This window comes from Leiobunum rupestre, chromosome 4, assembly GCF_980474605.1.
Source record: "Leiobunum rupestre chromosome 4, qqLeiRupe1.1.hap1, whole genome shotgun sequence".
In the NCBI taxonomy this organism is placed as follows: domain Eukaryota; kingdom Metazoa; phylum Arthropoda; class Arachnida; order Opiliones; family Sclerosomatidae; genus Leiobunum; species Leiobunum rupestre.
In genome coordinates, this window is record NC_143387.1 from 45,257,174 (window position 1) to 45,281,606 (window position 24,433).

Consider the following 24,433-nt stretch of genomic DNA (forward strand, 5'->3'; position numbering starts at 1 on the left):
TACGCGTCCTTTAGAAGTCAAATATCTCGGCATCAAATTAATATTCAACCACCACGTTTAAAAAACAAAGAAATGTTTGTGATAAGGCTCTAAACAAGTACTCGGAATATATTATTCTAAACCAGATTTTTACGTTTGAATTTTCGTTCATTTGATGTCTCACAGCCATTATCATCAAAAGTAAAGAATATACATATATTAATGAGAATGTATCTGTCTAAACTGCAAATGTTATTCGCTCGTAACATTGACCTTCGCGGACTTTCCCTCACTATCAAAATAGCTTTCGGAAGAAAACCTTTGCGCGGAGAGAAATATATCGTATTTCTAAAACCATAACCGCGGAGAAATATGCTTAGTAATTAAGAAAATATACCTACACAGCGTGTACATTTCGAGCAGGGATTCGGTGGCTTGAGAACCTATTAGGTGTTTCTATAAAATACGGGAGGTCATGTGACAATGTTTTGTCTACGTCACTAAGCTGTAAATCTTGAATCTGAAACCCGCGTGCAAAACTCGCGTGTAAGTAAAGCACTTAAATAACTTGCGCTCGTGACGCAGATAAAACATGTTATACCTCTAATTTTTATTGTTTTATTTTATAGAAACACATTTTCGTAGCTTAGTTTGATGCCGCTCTTGGAAGAGACATAATACATATTTCTGATATAATGTAACATACGTTTGCAATATTACAATATATGTAGATTTACCGAAGGTAATCCTGTTGGGGCATTCGTGTACTTTGGCATAGAATCTTTCCGAATGCCTAAAGGTTTTAACTTAGCGAAGTCAAAGTTTAGGTTAAAGCGGGTTTTATTTATCGTTTAAAATTGAAAATCAAGTTAAAAGGCCAAACGCTCGAAAGAAATATAGGAAAGTAGCGTCATTTATTATTTATCTTATTGGCGGATGGAGGTTACGGTACTCTAGAGTACAATAAATTATTTTCGAAATCTCTCTGATACATTCCGCGCGAGTGTAAATGAGATATTTCCAGCCCTCTCGATCCTTCTCTTATCTAGGCTCTGGTAATAGTTTCTTCTGGTAAAATCCCCGCTTGGTGCGCCCTGCAGAGTAGAAATTCTGAAACCCTCTTTTCTCTTTTTCTCTTTTTCATCCCTCGCCATTAGACGAAGCTCCCGGAGTTCTCAGTAAGTCTCAGAAAAAAATCTTTCTTCGCTTTATCATCCGTTCTCTTCATTTACCTTTTTGTTTGCCTCGAAGAAAAACGTAAAGCCGTCGGAGAGAGCTAGTAATTAAAATAAAGCTCTTTCAAAATTTAATCAACTCGGGTCGTGTGGCGTCAAGAGCGCCACGCCTTTACCGCCAACCCGATATTAAAGCAAAAATATCCGACGGTAATTTACGATTTCTTTCGAGATACGCCGTAGTAGTTCTTTTGTTTCGCCATATTCCCTAAAATTCCTTTTATGTCGTCGAGTTTATTCAATTTAATACTCAGATTTGTTCTCAGCGACGATTTAAATTAATTTCCGCGCAATATTAAGTTATCTTCATTCTAAACTATTCTTCGAATAAGCCGTTAAAATGGAAGGGTTGTTTGTCGTTATTGCTAACGCTATAATAGGCTAAGTTTGTCGATCATTAACCTAACTGTAAAGTTTGAATAATTTTTGTTTAGAACTTGCTTTTTACGTATCCAATTTAACAGAGCCTGGTAGCGCTCCTCGCAACCTGCAAGCGAGACCGCTCAGTTCCAACACCATTGTCATCCAATGGGATCCGCCTAAAGAGCCAAATGGACAAGTCACTGTAATAAACACTCGTAATAAATTCTCCGGGGATTAGAAGCGAATTAATATATATTTCGTTTTTAATCAGGGGTATAAAGTGTTTTACACGAAACAACCCATTTTGCCCACGCATTCGTGGCACGCGCAACAAGTGGATAACGGAAAACTGACAACCATCAGTGGCCTTTCTTCTCAAACCATTTACACCATACGGGTACAAGCCTTTACTGCCAGGGGTCCTGGTCCTTTGTCCGCTCCCATCCAAGTCAAAACGCAAGAAGGAGGTAATACTTTTCTCGGGAATGAGGGCCACGTGTACTAATACGACTTTTCGTCTTAAGTTCCTAGTCAACCAGTTGACCTTCGAGCTTTCGCAAAGTCCTCCACGACGGTTCAAGTATCTTGGCATCGTCCCACGCACACGGGAGAAGGGGTTCTGGGCTATGACCTCTATTGGAACGACACCTTTACCCAACAAGAATATCATCGCTCAATTCCCGACGTGGAGACGTACACGCTGGGGGAATTATATCCAGATACGCTCTATTTCGTTTGGGTGTCGGCCAAATCGAGAGATGGCGATGGGGCGGCCACGCCTCCATTCCCGGTGCGAACGGAGCCATACGGTAAGCGTTATTATAAAAACGTGTTTACACACGATAGCACTCGTTAATATAACTTTCTTTACAGTTCCCGGAGAACCGCTAAATGTTAAGGTTATCGCGATAAATAGTACAACTATAAACGTATCTTGGAAACCTCCGACTAACAGAGATAGAAACGGACTCATTCGGGGTTATCAAATTTACGTGCAAGAGTTAAACAAAGATGGTGATATGGTGAACGAACCACTCAGATTTGACGTGGCCGACGAAGACGCGGAAGAACATAATGTTACGGGTCTGCAACCCGATACCGAGTATCAAGTTCAAGTGGTCGCTGTTACGAGAAAGGGAGAAGGAACCAGGAGTTACGCCAGAAACGTTCGAACAGCGGGCGGTGGTACGTATTGTATTGTACCAGGAATCCATACCTCTACTTGGAATGCTTATCCTGCCGTATAGCGTATGGTAAGATCACTTTGACGGCTTTGGCCCCACCTACGAGATAAAAAACCCCCTCTGCGCGCGCTCCCCTCTTACGTAGTTGTTTGTTAAGTTAACATAGTGACGTCAACAAAAACCGTCCGCCACATCGAGACGAAAATCTGCCGCGATAAGCATTCCAAGTAGAGGTATGGATTCCTGATTGTACTAATAAAAATCCAAAAACGTCGTGGTAAATATTCTCATCGCGGTCCTTTTTTTAGTACCAACCCGACCAGAAATTTCAGTTCAAATAACTCAAGACGAGCCAAATCTCATCGTTCAAGTTCGATGGTCCAGACCTATGCACGTATACGGTTCTTTGCTCAAATATCGTATTCGATATGGAAGAATCGACAGTGGCAATTCGAAGGTCTTAGAAGTAGATCCGCCGGATGACCACCGAACTGTTGAAGATTTAGGTTATCTCGAATTTCATCCGGATTCGTAAAGCGGCACTGTGTTTAAAACAACTTTGTTCTAGATCGTGGAGCGAGGTACGAAATTCGTTTAGCAGGAAAGAACGGTATTGGATGGGGACAAGAAGCGGTTACTTATCTTGACACTCCCGAAGGAAGTAAGTGTCGGATTCTTATCTTCGCCGAGTTGGATAATTTATCAAAATGATATCCCTTTATCAGTTCCCACAGCGCCTCCTCAAAATGTTAGTCACCGACTGCAAAGCCCAACCACCGTCGTTATTAGTTGGGACCCGCCTCTTCCGCAGTATCGCAACGGGCACGTGACTCATTTTGGTTACAAGTTTCATAAATCGTCTGATAGTTTTCCGCAAGAACGAAACACTAGTGTGTCCAGAATGGTATTCAGGTGCGTTGATTACGCCCAAACTGAACGTTGCTATGGTAATTAAAAAACGTCAATTTACCGTTAGTTCATTGGACGAAAGTACGGAGTACATATTTCGAACTCGAGCTTTCACTTCCAAGGGCGGCGGCCCTTGGAGTAGTCCATCCACGATTTTAACTCCAGGCGACGTGGCTCCGGCACCATCTAACGTGCAGGCGATGGCCACTTCCGATCAGTCGGTGGAAGTCTGGTGGGATGGTGTGCCGTATTTCGTTCATATCTTGGGCTATCAAGTCTTGTACACGCAAACCGCCGTTGAAGATCTAGATCTTTGGATGAGCAAGAGAGTTCCATTGACGTCGTCCGCCGAAATAATAGGCTTGGATAGCAATACCATGTACGCCTTGCGGGTCGCCGCTTACACCCGGCAAGGCTTGGGTCGCCTATCCGAGCTTATTACTGTTCGAGTCACCCCAAACGATGTGCCAACGCAACTTCGCGCTCATGGAGTTACCACCCACGGCCTCATACTAACCTGGAGACCTCCGACGAAGCTTGATCCCATTAAGTATAAGGTCAGAAACAATTTCGTTAATTGCTAATTTTTTGTCTTGAAATTCTAACACGAAATAAAATTTAGATAACCTACGGAGCGCACAAAGAGTTCTACGACAGCCAAGGGCGATTGCAAATACTTACTATACCTGCCGAAACCGAATATGTAGAGCCATCGGTGACGGAGTACACGATAAAGCAGCTAATGCCTTTCACTAGCTATCAGGTTAACGTTACTGCCATACCTCAAGAAGAAACGTACCGTCCACCTGCCAAAATCATAGTTACAACAGCCATGGCTGGTACGTATTCAATGAAAACTGACCATCGATCGCGTTCGAGTTCATGAACATGTTTTCGCGCGTAGCCCCCAAACCGATGGTCAAACCTGATAGCGACGGAGCCGACCGAAACATCATAAATGTAATCTTACCTCAAGCGTCCGAAGAATTTGGTCCGATAAGTCACTATTTCTTAGTAGTCGTTCCGGAGAAATTCGCCAACAAAGACCCGGATCATTACACGTTGGAAGAAGTATTGCTAAATTATAATTGTGTCAAAAATACTGGAATAACATAAGAGTTTATTTTAAATAGCTAACTCGAACGCAAGAAGATGAGGCTGGTCCTTACATCGCCGCCAGGTTTCTTCGCCGCTCAATGGGAAGTAACTTCCCGCTTGGCGACGGAAAGAAATACTTGGGATTTTTGAATAGAAAAGTTCAAAGTAATACATACATCAAGATTTTTGTTCGGGCAGTTGTTGATACGCCGCAAAAAGTAAAAGATCTTTCACGTAGTTCTCGAAATCGTATAATTCGCGCTCATTAATCTCTATCCGTATTCCCAGAGCCTGTACACCAGCAGTCCGTTTTCTAGTAGCCTTAGTTTGGATAATATCGTTGTGAAGAATTCGTTGGATCGAACGGGCAGCAAACCTAGACCGGACGTGATTAACGTGTCTCAAATTGATCGTAATCCTCAGGACGACAAAGTCTTGTGGATTGTGGGAGTGACTATTCTTATTCTTCTCATGGGTCTCTGTCTGATTGTTTTACTATTGGTTAAAAAGTAAGTTCTACAATTTAATTTTGCTGAGCTTTAAAGGGGCTGGAAAGTGGGGTTTTGAAAAACGTCATCCGTGACGTCATTAAAGAAATTTGGCGCGTAGAACTACTTTTTCTCAAGTTCGCGAAGACGTAAACAGGCACCGCTGTGTTGGGATTTTTGTATGACGAAATCCAGCGTGGTATTGGTTAGTGTTAGCTGAGCTCGTAGGAAGTTTTAAAATTTCATTACTCTTTATTGAGATTTAGTTTAGTGAACAACAAATGTTTAACTAAAAATTCATTTGAGCGATAAGGTCTTTTGGTAGTAGTGTGTTCGTAATTTTTTTAATTATTATTTGCGAGTTTCATCAAACTTTGTAAAGAAACGCTTATGAATCGAAGCCAATTTCAAAGGGCCTGGGTTTCACTGGAGCATTTTGATAAACCTAAGTACTCAACCACAGTTCTTATGCCTATTCCCACTTATCTAATTCACCAACAAGAGATATATTTCGTATCATCACGTTTCCGTTTTTTATTTATAATGAAATAAATATTAAAATACTAGAACTAAAACCACGTCCACGAAGGCCTGAATATCTTAGTTCGCGTATGAATACCTCTCACTAGTCTCTCGCTCGGGTCGCTCCTCACTATTTTCAAAACATCTCCGTCAGAGCCAAATTCCTCAAGCGGGGGAAATAGGAAATAAAGCAGGGTCCGGATTTTTTAGGAGATACCACTTCACTAGACGATTTCAAAACCCCACTTTCCAGCCCCTTTAATAGCGAAGTATTGTCATCTGAAACTACGCTGTATTTTAGGAGAAAACAACAAGCCAAAACACCAGCCGGAGATACGACGATGAAGTTACTCGTTAATGCCACAGACAGAGAACTGGCCATTCATCCTTCCGACCCCGTTGAAATGCGCCGTCTAAACTACCAAACGCCCGCGATGATGAGCCATCCACCAATTCCAGTATCCGAATTGTCAAACCATATTGAAAGACTGAAAGCTAATGACAACCTTCAATTTTCCCAAGAATACGAAGTAAAAATATTTCCAAAGATTTTCCATTGATGACAGCGGTACTTATTTGTTAATATCCTTATTTAGTCAATAGAACCGGGTCAACAATTTACTTGGGAAAATTCCAACCTCGACGTGAATAAGCCCAAGAATCGCTACGCGAACGTGATCGCTTACGATCACAGCAGGGTAGTACTTCAACAGCTGGACGCCATCGCGGGATCCGACTACATTAACGCCAACTATTGCGACGGATATCGGAAACAGAATGCCTACATAGCGACGCAGGGACCTTTGCCCGAAACGTTCAGCGATTTCTGGAGGATGGTTTGGGAGCAAAGAAGCGCCACTGTATTGATGATGACCAAACTGGAAGAGAGAACTAGAATTAAGGTTCTAATATTCGTACTACTTCTACTTTAATCTAAGCAAGGATCCTATATGTTAGAAGGATGGGTAGCCCTCCAGCCAGCCCGTGTTTTCAAAACGTCGGCAGCGCCGTCGATATTAAGAGAGCCTCTAAACGTGGGACGTCTTGTTTCTATTCCCTCAAGGACAAATTTTGGCGTTGCTTCCTCCATGTTTTGTCCTTGACGGAATCTAAAGACGGATTCTCTATCGCGCATGACCCACCGACGGCGCTGCCATTTTTCGTCCATCGCCTCATATCCTTCTAACATATAGGATCCTTGATCTAAGCAAATATCCGAGTTAACACTCCGCGTCTTCTAAAAATTTCATAGTGCGATCAATATTGGCCGATTCGAGGTACCGAAACGTACGGAATTATGCACGTCACGTTAATGGATACTCAAGAACTCGCGACGTATTGCATCCGAACGTTTCACATACAAAGGGTTTGTTAATTAAAACGTTAAAGGCCTAGCTTATTTTAAGCGGTGACTATTCTCTCTTACTTTCTAAGGATGGGCTAAATGAAAAACGTGAAGTGAAGCAGTTTCAATTTACCGCCTGGCCGGACCACGGAGTTCCGGATCACCCGACTCCCTTTTTGGTATTTCTTCGAAGAGTTCGTACCATGAACCCACTTGACGCCGGACCAATGATAGTACATTGCAGGTGAGAAAAATGAATTTTGTAGTTGAGCTAAGAACGCGCCTCGTTCGTGAAGCGCCGAGTCGAATGAACGATGCTTTGTTTATTTGAAGCGCGGGAGTTGGGCGCACTGGCTGTTTTGTCGTGATTGATTCGATGCTGGAACGATTAAAGCACGAAAGTACGGTGGATATTTACGGTCACGTGACGTGTTTACGTGCTCAGAGGAACTACATGGTACAGACGGAAGATCAGTACATATTCATCCACGACGCCGTGTTGGAAGCCGTGATAGCTGGGAACACGGAGGTCCCGGCGAGAAATCTCTACGCCCACATTCAGTCACTCATGCAATTGGTTCCCTCCGAAAATTGCCCTGGCATGGAAGTAGAATTCAAAGTACTATTATTTTGCTCCGGAGTTTTTGCATACAAAGTACCGGTAAAAATAAATTCAGTGTCGTTTTAGCTTATTTGAACGAAAAAACCATTATTCGAAACAAACAAAAAAATTACATCATTTTTAATTTTTTTTATGGAGAGTGGCTAGGATCAAATGTGACAGGAATATTTTATTATTTATCCCAGATTCTTTTCGGTTCGCCGTAACTACGTCGCTAATTGCAATTAATGATATTTTCAGAAACTAGTTGCCATGAAAATGCAGCCTAACAAGTTTATCAGTGCCAATTTACCCGTAAACAAATTTAAAAATAGACTAATGAATATACTACCATGTGAGTTAGTTAGTCTCGGAAACATACGGTGGAATGTAACGAATATTTTATTTATTCTTATTTTTCAACAGATGAAGCCACGAGAGTTTGTTTACAGCCCATACGAGGTGTTGACGGCTCGGACTACATCAACGCTAGCTTTATAGATGTAAATATATTTTTCCTTAATAACAAGCTTTTAATCCTACAAATCTTAACCGACTCTTCCTATACTGGTTTACGAAAAATATTAATACTGTTTATAAGTCCTGTGAATTATGAATGTACCACGAGTTTGATTAATTGGAAAAGTATATACGAGTTTATTTGTCAAGAAAACTGGGATATAGGCAAATAAACGAGTAGCGTTCAATATTTTAAATACTACTACATAGTCACTATCTCATAGTATAAGTATGGGCTGATTTTATTTCTTTAGGGCAAATTAGTTTACTTTTCGAGCGTATAAGTAAATACATTAGAAAGTAATATTTACCAACTACTAAAGAATTGTAAATTATATATGGCCTGAAAATTAAAAGGGTTGACTTTAGAAATCATCCCAGAAGAAAAATATTAGGACGGCACTACTATTACAAGAACGTTAAATGAAACGTTTTCATTATTTTAATGAAATATTTGGTTATTTATTGACTAATTGGTTTATGTTACTAATTTCAATCTAAAATTCAACAGGGCTATAGGTATCGAAGTGCGTACATCGCGACGCAAGGACCCCTAGTCGAAACGACTGATGACTTTTGGAGAATGCTTTGGGAACACAATTGTAACATAGTCGTGATGTTAACTAAGTTAAAAGAGCTGGGGAGGGAGAAATGCCACCAGTATTGGCCCAATGAGAGGTCGCAACGGTATCTCTACTACGTCGTCGATCCTATTACGGAGTACAACATGCCTCAGTATATTCTAAGGGAGTTTAAAGTTACTGATGCTAGAGTAAGTCACGAATGGTTCTGGCTTGCCAACTGTTACTAATGCTATCACGTTTAATTTTAGGATGGACAATCGAGAACAGTGCGTCAGTTCCATTTCGTTGATTGGCCCGAGCAAGGGGTGCCCAAAGTGGGCGAAGGTTTCATCGAGTTTATTGGTCAAGTGCACAAAACGAAAGAACAATTTGGACAAGAGGGACCAATCACCGTTCACTGCAGGTACCTAAATATTACATGTCTCAATTAATATTCAATTGTGTCTCTTTGATCTAAAAATTCAACCAGTAATTACGCAAATTAATGGGACATTGCGGTGGTTAGTTTTAAATTGTGGGAATTCATATTTTTAAAAATATTATAAATTAACTATATTACGATATAAAAAGCGAAACATTTTGCAGTGGTGGAGTGGGAAGAACTGGAGTGTTCATAACGCTTAGTATCGTTCTGGAGAGAATGCAATATGAGGGCGTGGTAGATATGTTTCAAACAGTGAGGACTCTTAGAATGCAACGTCCAGGGATGGTACAGAACGAAGTAAGATTGTCATTTGTTTTATTTTCTTCCATATTACTATCTATCTGCTCTGTGGCCGATCTCTTTCATAGTTATCACGCGTAAGCAAATCCTAAATCAGTGGCAGCACTAGGGGTAGGCTGAACAAGCGCAAAACCAAGCAGCAGGGAAACGCGAACATTAAGGTTTGGGTTCGTGTAATAGATAAAAAAGGACTTTGTAAACAAATCGAGGTAACCAGCGTAAAAAAGTTAACTTAAACCGTATTTAAAGTCCCTGCTGCTTGGTTTTGCACTTGTTGCAGCCTAATTCCAGGAGCTAGTAGCCCACACTTTGAAGCTCTCTGGCGCACTTTTCACTCATCGTAGGAAAATGGGGAAAAACAGGCATACTTCTCAACTCACCTCCTACAACTCCTTAAAAATTTTGCATAACCTTTTGAAACACCCTGTATATTACATAATAAATTTAGAAGTAGATTGAAAGGGCCATGAATTCGCAAATGATTAGCCTACTCGTAAGAAAAAGAGGGTGCCGCCAATGTCTTAAATATCTTTTGGAAGAGGTGTTGACTCTTTCAATAATTCTTGAGAGCAGTTTTAACGAATAGCACGTTTAAATTTGTATATATTTGTTAGTTAAAGGTTACGTACAATAAACTCCCAAGCGTGAACACAGCGAGGTAGATGATCGCGAAATATTTTCAAAATGTTAAAATAAATGATATCTTTTATTTCAGGACCAATACCAGTTTTGCTATAAAGCCGCGTTGGAGTATTTAGGCTCTTTCGACCACTACGCAAACTGAAAAGCGTTGTTTGTGGAAAATAGCACTGGCATCAGCTCTTCGAGTAAAGGGGTGTTTTGTGATTTGATTTTCAAAGACTTCAAATTACGCGTAAACAACATTCTCCTCAGCGCGACTTGTAAATAATCGGCTGAGGCGAATCGGCGATCGTAATTCTTCTGACTAGAATAGGGCCTTCCACGAGTCGATCTCCAGTTCGACGTTGGTGTCTTCGAGCGCCTAAGAGTTACAAGGTTTACCTAGTGATGTGCCTCTCGATACGGACATTACCGGCGTATAAATGGTAATGGGTATATTTGCGATGAGACGCGCGGCGTTGTCGAACCGTCTACCTTCGATAATGAAACGGCGCGTTTCTGTGATAAGGCCAAAACGTCACTGGTGAACTGAACGAAAACAAATCTTCTTTAGACTTTATGGAATTCTATTACCGAAGCGGTATTAAAACCCCCTAGTGTATGAATTATTTAGTTAAAAAATAAATAAAACTTGGCGACTAAAGAGGCACCATACGGCGCCAAAAACCAGAGCGTAACCCGGACGCGATGTTCCATCGGCGAAGCTGGTTTTGCACTCAGTCGTGCCCTTAAGTACTTTTTGGTCCTGACTGCGGTACGGTAGTTTAAAGCCAAATAATGGATGTTCTTAAATTAAGAATTAATCCAAGCCTATAAAGTGTTTTACAATGATTACGCTCGTTTTAAACATTTTAATTGTTTTATAGGAATAAAAAAATATAGGTTTCGTAATATTTAATAATGAACAATATTACCAATTTATTGTTTTTATACGAATATCGGTGACTAATCCGATGAAATAGCAAGACGCTTATCCATTATATAAATTAGAAGAAGAAAAAGAGACCAGTTTTATTGTGCGACAATCCTTGATCCGTTTTTGATGTTGTAGGTACTTGGTCAGAGAAAAATCCTCTTTTGCGTATATGCCTTATACTAATATTGATCGGACACTTTCGTAATAACCAAAATACACCGTTAGACACTCCCGTGATCATGGTATACGGTATTTGTAGGAAATGAACGATAAATGTCATTGCCCGTTCTCCGTAAAGACTCGAAATCCAGAAAGTTCTCCAATTTTGCGCCGAAGACGGAGACGAGTTACTGTCGTTTTAAATATGTTCAACGCGGAAAGCCAATTTTTACTCGATTCATCTGTTTTATAAATAATATTTCGTGGAATCTCTCATCCAATTTAGGAGTTTTACCAATTTCTCATCAAATGACTTACGCGACAACGTTACTTAAAATAAACATCGTTATTGTTTGACAGTTCTCTTCAGTGCGAGATGACGGAGCTAGCTCGACCACGAGTCTTTATAAGAACATCTTAGAAATAATAGAAATTTAATGGAACGTTTATTTTGGAGAAATATCTTTAAAACCATTTACAATTTCATTACGTTTGACGATAGCATTCTTGAAATTGGTGAGACCACTCGAATCGCGACAAATAAAACTTAGGGGCGATTGGATGACGCGTATTTCAATATTTATAAACAAAAGTTACTTTAATTATTTCGCCTAAAAACCTCTCATTCGCGCGGCATGCTTTGAACATTTTAAAAGGGTTCGGCATTTTTAATTTAAATTAAACCAAGTTTTTGGGATTGATATTTCTAGCAGAACACCAAACTCATACCTTATTTAAACATTTATTTATTTATTTTCATATCAAATACGCTGTTGCGTTATGCTACGTGACACTTATTCGAGTTTAGATTACTGTAAATGTTCCATGGTTACGCTAGTTGTGACGATAATATTAAACGTAAAACAAATTTGACGCTTTTCATTTCGTATGATGGGGTGAACGATAAAAGTTTAGGTAATATACGTATGTTTTCTGTTAATATCTTCATGATAAACAAAATTTTATTTTAAGTTGACAAAATGAAAACGTTTAATATCTAAGGATATTTTTAAAACAATTAAAAAGCTAAAAAATTTAAATTAAGATTTTAGGTTAATTTCGTGTAAAGAATATACGTAAGAGATTATTCTGTATTGGCCCGCGTAAGGGATAGGAAATCTTATCTAACAATGTACTCAAAATTATTTCATTGTTTTTATTTCATTATTACGTTTAAAATAAATCTAACTCTTGATTTACAATATTCATTAATACAGGAAAAATATTTTATTTGAAAAAATATCTCTAGAACTTAATTTCTCTAATACTGCTTTGTAATTGAAGAACCTCCGAGCACACAGCTGATACAAGTGATTATAAATGACAATGTGAAATATGCATATCATATTTTTGGCAAAGTAAAATTATTTTAGAATTGTTTGAAGAGGTGCCTGCGCGACAGATATGTAAAATATGATGAAAACATTAAACCTTAGATAGGCCAAAATATACCACGAGGTTATATCGCACCGATACCAGGGGCCCTATTCCGTACCGTGGTAAAATACAAAGAATACGAAATAGGGCCCCCGTAGAAAAGCCAATCCATCCTTTAATAGATACGTAAGTGGATTACAGCGTTGAAAAAATCTATTAATGTAGTATTGTAAATTTTTGTCACATTCCAAAATGATTATTGACACGTAAATTCTCCGGCAAAAAAAGCACACGAATGTTTAATTATAATCGATAATTAGTAATTTTAAGTTGGTAATTGTTTGAACTGATTCTTCCTGCTCAATTGATCGTCGTTTAAGAAGACGCGAAGAGGCGAGACAGAGCTCTTAATTTTAACCCTACTGAGTCCAACCGAGAAACTGGTGATCGTTCAATGTATAATTTCAATTTCCCAAACATTGATGACAAAATATTTCTGGACAATAGCGTATAGAAGTTCCTAATATCTTAGAAACGCACTTTTAAGTTCAAGTGATAAAATATTACAAGCCAAACGTTGCTCAGGACAATATATTTATTTGAATCGCTTGAAAACCAAACAAAACAATGTTATACGACGTCTTAAACAATTGGTGTATAAAAAATTATCCGTATAGTTATATAGAACTCCCTTTTCCCTCTACATAATCCAATTCGACAGTACAATTACTATATTAAGCCTTTGATAGAAACCACTAGATTTAATAGAAATTTTTTTAACCCTGAAATCCCGCGAATAAGTGTTCACACTGAAAGGCAATAATTACCGACAGCCAAAAATTTCTGTTAAAATCTATTAGTTTCCGAAACTTAATTTGAAAAACCATTACCAAATCGTACATTTTAAGTATTCACGTGAAAATATTCGTTCTATTAATACCAATATATTAGATAGTACTCGTCTGGTATTTCTTTTGTACATTTTTCCTAATGCGAAGCCTTTTTATATCATGAAAATATTTCTTTCTAAGAATGTTGTCTCTTGCTAATAAAATACACACTAAAAACAGTGTCAATACAAAGGTGCGTTCGTTATTTCACGGTCACTTACAAATCTCAAACTGAGATACTATAATTCATATCTTTCCAAATATATTAAGCGGCTAAAACCTACGATTGCCTATGATTGAGCGGCAAACCCGGTGAGAATTCTCATTAAGACGAAAATTAGCCGATTCCGAAATGAAAGTGAATTCGTTATTTAACGGTTAACTATAAATATGAAATGTGCATACCTTTTCAAATACTTACCTAAAATTCCCCAAGGATAAATTAAGCGTGATTACTCTAAAGTTAAATTTATTGGTAAACCCCCGAGAATTCTCATAAGCGAAGATGCGAAAAAATAAGGACGATAAAAGGAAGTTATAAAATTTGGCGATTCCGAAAGTCGGAAATATCCGAGACAAATATTTATGATTTTACCGCTTATCCACCTCTCGTTTCCTGAACTACATTCTGCAGAAGTGGAATTATTAATAAATATATATCTCCTACGCCACAGCCCTCCTACACAATTTAGCCCGGCCACCCGAATTAAAAAAAGGCAATAAAAGTTGCTAGCTGATTTTTACTTGGATTTTGGCTATAAATAATTACAGATATGAAAACAACATATAAATATTACTTAAGTGTCTGTAAAATTGAAATTTCAGTTCAATGTGGCGCAGCGTTTTGATTGTTTAATTTGAAACTGGCTACTCTCGAACCTTGGTCCAAGCTCGAACTATGCGTCGCCGCACTTGATTTTCCCCCGAAATCCAGTTTGGGAGGCCGACGTAGAAACGAATCTCTGTCTATTTTACAAACCAGATTGTATACGTTTAATGTAGGAAGTTGACCTTCAAACGTCAATACGCAGGAAATATATTTCTTTTTAAATGTTCGGTCTCACTATTAAAGAAAACATTTAATATTCAGGTAGACGTAGCCCGGTACACGGCTATTTCCTCATTACGTAGCGTTTGTTCAACGTTAAATACTAATATATAAGATTAATAAAACTATTCAGTGATGATTTTCGAAAGGAACAGTATTACGAGCGTTAACCTAGCGGAAAATCAAAGGCAAATATGACCATAGAGATTTCTTCAAGGGCAGCAAGGTTTTGTTGGAGCTCTATAGAAACATTTACGTTTATCTTATTTGGTGAGTTGATTTTTTACAATACATGTATAAGTTATACTAAGTAGCTTAGGACACCCATCGCCATGGAAAATACCGTTATTCGATAATTTGAAATAAGAATTTATTAAATGTATTACTGCGGTACCTCGTTACAATGTTATTTGGTTAAACAATGAATTTTTCGTAAAAGGTTTTTCCCAATTGGTCAGTTCCTGGAAAGTTTGTTCCACGACTCCTGTGGTCACAGTTTTCTATAAGACACAAAGCAAATGTCCATTTCGATGCGTTGATGCTATATTGGAAAAACTATACTGTCACGACGGTAAGTTTAATAAAATATGACCTAATCGATTTAAAAATATTGAGCTTAAAATCGTATCGCGAATGATGAAATTGAAATGCTTATTTGAAACTTTATTTCAGATGGCGTAACACTGATAACGTGCGAGAAGGACGTCGACTGTCCATTCGGCGAATGTGCAAACGCGGCGTGTGAAAGTATATCCTGTACAGAGGATTCTGTCCATCCAGTGTCGTACTTCAAATCCAAAATTTGTAAAGGTAACCAATTTCTACAAATTTTAATTGACCATCTTGCCTAAGAGAGTTTTGAAAGCTTCGACCAGAGAGGGGTTCGATTTCCCAAAGCGTTATCAGTTATTTAAAGGCTAAAAAGAAAAGGATTTAATGTAATTTAATATGGTTAATAAATTTTAATAGATATACGGTTTAAGAAACGTTTCGAAAAAATATATTATCAATTTGGACTACATGAACGACTTATTTTCACGTGACGGTTTTTAAGTTTCACCCGTAACAACTCTTTCTACCATATAAAATAAATGCGTAAAAGGCGTCAAGACTCCGGCCCGAAGTTCGTAGAGGTAGTACAAACGCGGAAATAAAATCTTCTACGCTCGAGCTTCCAAATTCCGCCACTAGAAGTCGCGAGCTTATGATCGTTTGTCAATTGCGACCTTTCGAATTGATACATAACATAATTTTTTGAAGTGTCGTATTATGGGGGAAGAATACGGTTAAAGCCTCTTTTTCGTTCAAGCTGAACGTTTCTGTTTTAATAATTACACAATTGAATTATATTTTTCTTATTAGGCTGAATATTCCTCTAGTGCTTAAAATAATTTTGATAATTCTAATATTTATAATTAAAGAGATATAAGGTCCTAACTAAAGGGTAGTTTGGGCGTTTGCCCAACTTGTTTAGCTCCGGGGGTCCGAATTAAAACGTAATAACTTAATTACTTTTAAATTTAAAATTGTCAAAATTATTTTAATCACTAAACAAGAGGCTGTTTTACACATAAATATTAATGTTATAAGTTAAAATACAAAATTAAAAGAGTTCAGCTTGAAAGAAGACAATGGCCACTGTAGTCTTCCCGCTTTAGAACATTTAAAAATTAAATTAGAGGAATTTTCACATTAGTAAACCCATTGGGGATATGGGTTAGAAAAGTGTTGAATTTATCGATTTATATTTTAGGACGTGAGAGGGAATAATTAAAACCCCTTCCAATATAATTGGGATCAAGCTTTTTAGAAAGCGTACACATTCATGAGCTCATGTGTGTGAAGCTTTTAATACTCAAATTGCTCTTCATATGTAGTATACATGAAACATTTAGACTAGAACGTGGGGGGGGGGGAAGGTGACAATAGCCTTCCATTAACAGCGATATAGATATAAAAAGAGAATAATCCCTACTAAGGAAAAAATACAAATATATATACCAATGTTATTATTACCAATGAAAAATGTTCGCTTTTGAACACGGATATCATGTTCTCCGTTTTCCCTTTGTTTGATTGTAGTACACTTGTTTCCAGGGGTGTAGGACACCAGGGGTGTAGGACACCAGGGGTGTAGGACACCAGGGGTAATGCCACTCAAAAATATTTAACTAGGAGGGGCAACTTTCTGGACGATTCGAAACTTAAATTTGACTAGTTGAAGATGTCTTTCTGGTCGTTTCGTAACTTAAATTTGACTAGTTGAAGATAAATTGAAGTTTCGAATCGACCAAAAAGACAGCTAGTTGAAGATGTCTTTTTGGTCAATTCCAAACTTAAATTTGACTACAGTTGAAGATGTCTTTTTGCTCGATTCGAAACTTAAATTTGACTAGTTGAAGATGTCTTTCTGGTCGATTCAAAACTTAAATTTGACTAGTTGAAGATGTCTTTCTGGTCGATTCAAAACTTAAATTTGACTAGTTGAAGATGTCTTTCTGGTCGATTCGAAACTTAAATTTGACTAGTTGAAGATGTCTTTCTGGTCGATTCAAAACTTAAATTTGACTAGTTGAAGATGTCTTTCTGGTCGATTCAAAACTTAAATTTGACTAGTTAAAGGATAATGCAGCAATATATAAAGCCCAGACGAGAAAAGTGAGCGTGTACTTTCAGTAATTTGATGATCTGCGCAAGCAGATGTACGTCTTTAGTTTTCAATAAATATTAGTTTGTATATAACTTAATTTAAAATTTACTAAACTCTCTTTATGTCTTGTTTATTATCACCTTAATCTATGTAAAAAAAAATCAAATTATACAAATTCATGACCACTTCTGTTTAAAAAAAAAGTCACCCTTTCCTGAGATCCTACAAACTCCAGAGGTTCTGTTGCCTTCCTCGTCCAACTTCCCAACGCCCCTAATGGTCTCTAGACTCTATGGACGTACAAATGGCGGAAATTATTATCAAAAGGAAGTTTATAAATGTAATGTTGAAAACCCTCTCTAAACGTTTGAATTTCTCCACGAGTTCTCCACCTTCCGTCTATCGCTTTCCGATTTATTTCTTCAATTTGGTTTTCTGATTTCGCCTTTTTCAATTTGAACGCAGGGATCCCATCAAACACGAGTGCCGAAGACGCCGCAATTAGCTCAAAATCTTCTGGTTGTTGCGATTCTTATCAAACGGGATACATTATTGGAGCAGTGGTCTTTGTAATAGCAATGACTCTACTAATCGTACTTTATATGAAAGGGTAAATTTATTCAAATGTATATATGTCGACTTCCTGTGAATATTAATTTCAATTGTTTTAATTTTAGAACGAGAAGAAGAGCTTCAGTATATCAGGTACAACACTACAATATACGACTAAAGCCAAGTTCACACTATACAATTAATTGGGCCACTTAATTGTATCCCATTAATTGTAAGCAAGAAAATTGCGTAGTGTGAACAGCAATATTGTAACAATGGTACCAACTATTTCTGTTCACACTATGCAATTTTCTTGATTACAATTAGTTGGATACATTTAAGTGGCCCAATTAATTGTAAAGTGTGAACTGGGCTTAAATGTTCCAGCTGACCTCTATAGTTCATATAATGCCTAAGCAATGAGTGTGGGAATGTTAGTTATACCTAATTACAATTTAAAAAAGGCGTTTTCGTTAAAATTCCCCTCAATTTAATTTCAGTTAATATTCCGCTACTCGATTTTTGTTTTCTGGCTCGTTTTCCCCCGCGTTTGCACAGTTATACCCTTTTGTCAGAACGCTTAGCTCATTACCTGGAAGTACTTGCTGATCCGAGGGTTATATAGACTGGTTTACAGGCAGTTCTAAAAACCGATCTAGCGGCGGTGGCTGTAATTCAAATGCAACCTGTCGACATTTTTATCATGGACCAAAGAAATCTGTTCACGAAAGATCTTTTTCCATTCGCGTTTTCATTTTTAGGCCACGCCTACCGTGACGGGAAACGCTTGTCACGAGCATTGGTCAATTTGAGACCGAGCTCAGGTATTTTAAATAAATATTGTGAGCCTGAGACGAGACCGATAGGTTTTCGCGTTAAAACCGAGCCCGAGATGAGGTATTGTGGAACGCGTATTGTAACTAGTGAACCCGAGCTTGAGCCCCGGTAAAATACAAATTAGTTTGAGCTCTAGCTTGAACCCTTTTCATGATTCACATTACTTGGAGCTCGAGCCCGAGCCCGTATTAAAAATTAACGTATTAAGAGCTCAACCTTGAGCCCGAGCTCGAGACTGATTTTGGAAGTTTTCATTTCTGAGGTGAGCCCGAGCCCGAGACCGATGTGAATACTGTTTTCGTATCTGATGATGAGATCAATCTCCTTCCAATTCGCAATATTGTTCAGCCCTAAGCCAACGTTCGAAATTTATTTTGGCAAAAGTGTTAGAGCCTTGCGCGGCCTAGCGTCGTCTGGATTCCCGGGTCAGGCCTTCCTGACCGCCTCCGACTGTCTTCCGGGTGAACCAGTAATGCCGGAATGGAGCTCGAAAACACTAATAGGGCTCTTTGATTAACAAATTGTGCGACGAAATATCGAGCTCGAGCTTGAGCCTTTAGTAGTTTTAAAACAAAGTGAGACCAAGGTCGAGGCCACCATTTTAAATAATAAATAATTATCAGCTAGGCTAATACCCAAGGCACCACCTTAGGCCTAAGTCATCAAGCGACTTTTGAAGCCATTAATTCAGGTGGCCGGGTTACAATGCGTAGGAGGGTGTTGGCAAACCCTGCATGCCACGCGAGCCAACAGCTCCCTACACTAACTATTACCGTTAACCTCAACAAGTTTTTATGGAAGGGGGAACCGAAGAGCTCGGGGGAAAACCCCTTAAACCAGCGGGTAGAGAACTTGCAAACTCAACGCGGAAGGAGTTGTTACGAGTTTTCACCCAGTGCCACAAGCTGGGATCGAACCCGGCTCCTCTTGCTGCGAGGCCAAAGTGCTAATCACTCCGCCACCCCACTTGTAACTAATTAATACGGAGCCTGAATCCGAGATCACATGTCAAATCGTTATGGTTGCGAGCCCGAGACCACCCGTAGATTTGTAAATATAGTGATCGCGAGCCAGAGACTGCCCGTATATTTATAACAACAGTGAATCCGAGCCTGAGACGGTTTGTAGGTTTAAAATCTACTAAGCTCGAAACCTCACATCGGCGGGGAAATTAAGATTGCGAGTTCCAGCCCGAAACCCGGCCAATAATTGGTGAGACGAAGGTGAGCCCGAGACCATCCGTAAGCTCATATACGAATTCAGTGAGGTGAGCTCGAGTCCAACTCTTGGCGTTGACCGTCATGAGCGTCTCTTAAATTATTTCGTCCATGTTTTGACTAGTAGAATAGCTAGAACCCCCTCTTTACTTTTACTACTGACAGTTAATCCGCGGGCCCCAATGTACCGCACTACGTGCATTGGTCTGGTTACACCACTTATTTTGACTGTGTGAAAAGGTAAAGCTAGCTATATTTTTTGAACCCAAATATTCCGTAGTTTAAGCTAGGAGCAACAAACATAAGGAGAACGCAGCTAGCCTTTAAACACGCTAACGAAGTTTTGTGTACAAATTTCATTGGACGAGCCTTTACGCTGAACGTTTTACGGGTGGGGGGAAGACAATTTCCAAATTTTCCCCTTCCGACGGCATCAGGCGCTAAAGAAAATGCACGACTTTTGACCGGTTGCGTTCTCCTTGTGTGGGGTGCTGTGTTTGTTGCTCTTAGGTTTATATTAAGGTTCCTACTGCCTCATCTGTTGTCATCGTAACATTAGATTCCTAAATATAGCTCAAGTTAACGCATTTTCTAATTATTTTTTAGAGACCCGGAGAGCTTACTGATCTGGAAATGAACTGATTATTGCCTTAATGAGAGGAAGGGTAATTGTACACCGAGAAAAAAATCCGCGCGATGAGACTCTCTACGCAAGACAAAAAGAAACGATGAAAATTAAAAAAATATCGAGACGAAGAGTTGTTAGCCTATTTATTATGAAACAATTATATGAACACCTAACAAAACAAAATTTCGTTTAATACTAATTAAACTAAGCCTAAAGCAGAAATAAGAATACCACGTATTTATAGCGAAAAGAAACTACGTCTAAGTTGATTTACTCGATTAAGAAAAATAGTTAATACGTCCGGGCCTCATGCTATCATTTTCTTTGATACCAACAGACGAATCGTATCTGATTTGAAGTCCTACCGGCAGCAATCTTCCAACATCAGAGATTCTAGATGCACATTATCATCTTTAGAAATGCGATTTTAAACTCACTATGATACCCGGGCGAAGATCTCCCGAACAGGCAAGTCGTCGACTGGGAAACCTTAAGTTGGAAACGTTAAAAGGCCTTCTTTAAGTTATTAATTCCCTTTGATTATGATATTAATGTGTGGTATTTGGTCTGTGGAAGAGAAAAAAGACCAAACATATTTTATGGACAATTAAGAAGAGCAGTATTGTGAGAGAAATGTGATCACGTGGGTTACACAGAGCAGCCACTGGTTAACCAATAAATAAGTTTTAGTTACCATAGTGTCCCACACGAGAAATTCACTGAAGTGGGGTGGCGGAGTGGTTAGCGCTTTCGCCTCGCAGCAAGAGGAGCCGGGTTCGATCCCAACTTGTGGCACTGGGTGAAAGCTCGAACTATTCTTCCTGCTTTCAGTTTGCAATTTCTTTCGCCACTGGTTGAAGGGGTTTTCCCTTTCCATAAAAACTTGTAGAGGTTAACGGTAATAGTTACCACCCTCTTACACATTGTAACAAGGTCATCTGTTTAAAAGGCAGTATAAGTCGCTAGATGACTGGGGTTACATTTCTGTGGTCGATCGGATATTTCTTCATTCGATGAGTACACTTTCAAACGAAAATTGGGTAATAATATTGGAATTTCCAATTCTTTTTTTAACCCTTTGAGATAATAAAACATACATTGTAGTTCTATCGCAATTACATCCAATATTTTTCCTTTTGGAACTATCATAATGTATACGAAATTCTTGACATTTCTACAGAGCAACCTTAAGTATTTGCAAGGCTCTGGTCACAAAGTCATTTTGTGTCCTTTTAGGCATTTGCCTCACTTTTCGAAGCGTTAACATTATTGGGACAAATTTTTTGTATTAAAACGATCCACATGACGACCAATGTGTTTGCCAAGTACTACAAAAGAAAACATTTAAAGAATTTTCAAGAAATATAGTTTAAGAACATATGCGAGTCTAATCTGTAAATAGTTCAACAAAACTAAATCTTACCACTATATTTGCCACTAAAATTACTTTAGGGACTCTCGAGGAGCCCCTTTGGAATGATGGGTACGGGTTTCCCATCTCCATACTTAAAGATGGTCTCAATAAACGAAAAATCTCAACTAACGAGGACAAGATAGTGTTTTATCACTGTTCGTTTGCAAAATGACTACCGGATTATAAGTTGAAACCGTTTGAAGTCACGAATTCGAAATATTTTAAGCTTTCGTCTCAATTGAAAAGCGGTCGAAAAAGATTCCATGCCGTCGTACGTGGCAGTTACACACAGAGAGTCAGAGACAAATAAGTTGGCGTCCAGTGTGGGAACAATGTTGGCGTAAGGAATATATTTTCGGGTAAAAAAGTACCAGGAAAATCACGTTTTTTCGTCGTGTATCCGGCTTTACCACACAATAACTTAAATCGATTAAATTGCGTTGTTCAATCATTTATTCTTTCTCGTGGTTTTCGTATATGCAATTTAGCCTAAGCCTTTCTATCTGAATATTTTCCTGAATTGCCCATGCAAATCCGGAAATCAAAATGCAGACGACACAACTAACGCCTTCAACATCCCCTTAAGCCTCCGTAACCTTAAAACTGGAAACATACGCGGTTGACGATTTTTATCACTAGGGTGCGATGCGAAATAACATTTTATACCAGAAGGCAATCCTTGTAATCTCAACTTTTTTAGCGTTGTCAGACCAATAAATCATGTATTCAACAATAATAATATTTAAAAGTAGATATTATACCGTAAACCTTTACAATAAAATTCCTGTTATTATTCAGTTCTTGCTCAGATGAAGTTTAACTTTTTCAAGAAACATTTTGTCATAGATTTGTTTTCAAATCTTTCAAAGTAGGTGCACTTACCGATTTAACTTGCATTTGAATGTCTTGAAGAGACAAATAAAAATAAACTGATCTTAAGTCAAAACGTGTTCATTTTAACACTATTGGATTTTCAGATAAATTAGAATTTGAAAAATACATCGTCTCACTGTTGGATAATTATGTAAGTACGTTAAAATATACCAATTTAATATTTTCATTTAATAAAGCGAGAAGAGAAAATTATAATTTTTAATTTTGATATCGAATACAGAAACGATCCGTAGAGTTCGACCCCTTTTTTGAACATAATATTTGACAACTAATTCGTATATAATTATGCATGAATAAAAAATAGATAACATTGAAAATCATAACAGTCTTCTTAGTGTATTTTCAGTAATTTTTTAATTTTTAATTAACGTAGTGTACTTTATGTATTCCTATTTATTTTTTCTTATAACGAAATAAATAGGCTGGGCGAATAAACGAATTAACCGAATAGTTCGATCTAAACGGCAATTTTACATAAATGATCGTTGTCAATGGTCAGTTGGCTCTCTGCCGAATTTGGGTATGAAAATAAGTTCTATTAACTCGAGCGTAGTAACTTACGACAAATTTTTATTTTATTAAATATAATTGAATAACAGATCTAATAGTCTGAATATTAAAAAAAATACCTTAATAGTAGAATTGTATCAGTTTAAAGTACCATTGAACATCCCAAAATAAAAATAAAAATTATTTTGGGATGTTCAATGGTACTTTAAACTGATACAATTCTACTATTAAGGTATTTTTTTTAATATTCAGACTATTAGATCTGTTATTCGACAAATATTTGGGTTAATATTCGGTATAGTATTCGACGAATATTCGGTATAGTATTCGACGAATATTCGGTATAGTATTCGACGAATATCCGGTATAGTATTCGACGAATATCCGGTATAGTATTCGACGAATATCCGGTATAGTATTCGACGAATATCCGGTATAGTATTCGACGAATATCCGGTATAGTATTCGACGAATATCCGGTATAGTATTCGACGAATATCCGGTATAGTATTCGACGAATATCCGGTATAGTATTCGACGAATATCCGGTATAGTATTCGACGAATATCCGGTATAGTATTCGACGAATATTCGGTATAGTATTCGACGAATATTCGGTATAGTATTCGACGAATATTCGGTACAGTATTCGACGAATATTCGTTATAGTATTCGACGAATATTCGGGCCTATTATTCGACGAACATTCGATAAGGTAATATTTGTACTAAGCCTAACTATTCGGTATTTGGTTCAAAAACTACCATTCGTCTCGGTATTCGATTATAAATTTATTGGGTATTCGATATTCGTCTCGATAGGCTAAAAATACTATTCGCCCAGCCTTATAATATTTTTTAAAATAACCCTCGACATAAATAACCCGCAATAAGTTCGTGTGAACACTAAAAAATAATCAATATCTCGTAGGACTCGTGACGTGAGAGCCTTCGTTGTTTAGTTCGATTAATAAGCTTTTACGTACATCATCTAAAATATACGAAATAAATTTACAATAAATAAGAGCACAAAATTACCCTCAACGATTCCCCTAGATGGTGGCACTTCCAACCATTAGCTCGGATTCGTAGGTCCTTGACAAATATTCCGGTCGATAATTCTCCTACAACTCTTCTAAGCCTAACATT

The 24,433-nt window shown here is 38.1% G+C and overlaps 3 protein-coding genes across 9 annotated transcripts in view; 2 read left to right on the forward strand and 1 right to left on the reverse strand.

Moving 5' to 3' along the window:
- Window positions 1-10,621, forward strand: part of LOC149947956 (tyrosine-protein phosphatase Lar-like) — a 250,398-nt gene extending 239,777 nt beyond the window's left edge. For 3 of the 7 annotated variants that reach the window (XM_090172417.1, XM_090172420.1, XM_090172418.1), the window contains 24 exons: window positions 1,137-1,157; window positions 1,649-1,779; window positions 1,849-2,044; window positions 2,102-2,386; window positions 2,451-2,762; window positions 3,070-3,267; window positions 3,330-3,422; window positions 3,487-3,673; window positions 3,738-4,227; window positions 4,293-4,509; window positions 4,575-4,741; window positions 4,804-4,986; window positions 5,057-5,277; window positions 6,080-6,308; window positions 6,375-6,680; window positions 7,031-7,144; window positions 7,213-7,367; window positions 7,457-7,784; window positions 7,986-8,079; window positions 8,151-8,227; window positions 8,755-9,015; window positions 9,076-9,230; window positions 9,413-9,548; window positions 10,267-10,621. In XM_090172417.1, coding sequence (XP_090028543.1) covers window positions 1,137-1,157; window positions 1,649-1,779; window positions 1,849-2,044; window positions 2,102-2,386; window positions 2,451-2,762; window positions 3,070-3,267; window positions 3,330-3,422; window positions 3,487-3,673; window positions 3,738-4,227; window positions 4,293-4,509; window positions 4,575-4,741; window positions 4,804-4,986; window positions 5,057-5,277; window positions 6,080-6,308; window positions 6,375-6,680; window positions 7,031-7,144; window positions 7,213-7,367; window positions 7,457-7,784; window positions 7,986-8,079; window positions 8,151-8,227; window positions 8,755-9,015; window positions 9,076-9,230; window positions 9,413-9,548; window positions 10,267-10,335 — 4,625 coding nt within the window. In that variant the 3' untranslated portion in view covers window positions 10,336-10,621. The remainder of the gene's footprint in view (window positions 1-1,136; window positions 1,158-1,648; window positions 1,780-1,848; window positions 2,045-2,101; window positions 2,387-2,450; window positions 2,763-3,069; window positions 3,268-3,329; window positions 3,423-3,486; window positions 3,674-3,737; window positions 4,228-4,292; window positions 4,510-4,574; window positions 4,742-4,803; window positions 4,987-5,056; window positions 5,278-6,079; window positions 6,309-6,374; window positions 6,681-7,030; window positions 7,145-7,212; window positions 7,368-7,456; window positions 7,785-7,985; window positions 8,080-8,150; window positions 8,228-8,754; window positions 9,016-9,075; window positions 9,231-9,412; window positions 9,549-10,266) is intronic. The other 4 variants (XM_090172421.1, XM_090172419.1, XM_090172422.1 and 1 more) reach the window with 4 other exon arrangements.
- Window positions 1-24,433, reverse strand: part of LOC149947957 (uncharacterized) — a 534,917-nt gene that overhangs the window by 212,101 nt on the left and 298,383 nt on the right. The window lies entirely within an intron of this gene.
- LOC149947958 (uncharacterized) lies at window positions 14,778-20,589 on the forward strand. The gene is made up of 6 exons (XM_090173146.1): window positions 14,778-14,853; window positions 15,023-15,154; window positions 15,256-15,393; window positions 17,699-17,843; window positions 17,911-17,938; window positions 20,446-20,589. The coding sequence occupies exons 1-6, from the start codon at window positions 14,778-14,780 to the stop codon at window positions 20,479-20,481; spliced, it is 555 nt and encodes a 184-aa protein (XP_090029272.1). The 3' UTR covers window positions 20,482-20,589.

Excerpts from the sequence above, each read along its gene's own strand:
- LOC149947958 (XM_090173146.1), top strand. The coding sequence starts at position 14,778 with ATGACCATAGAGATTTCTTCAAGGGCAGCAAGGTTTTGTTGGAGCTCT. Across the intron at positions 15,155-15,255 it reads AAAACTATACTGTCACGACG|ATGGCGTAACACTGATAACG; the intron begins GTAAGTTTAATA and ends ACTTTATTTCAG. Across the intron at positions 15,394-17,698 it reads CAAATCCAAAATTTGTAAAG|GGATCCCATCAAACACGAGT; the intron begins GTAACCAATTTC and ends ATTTGAACGCAG.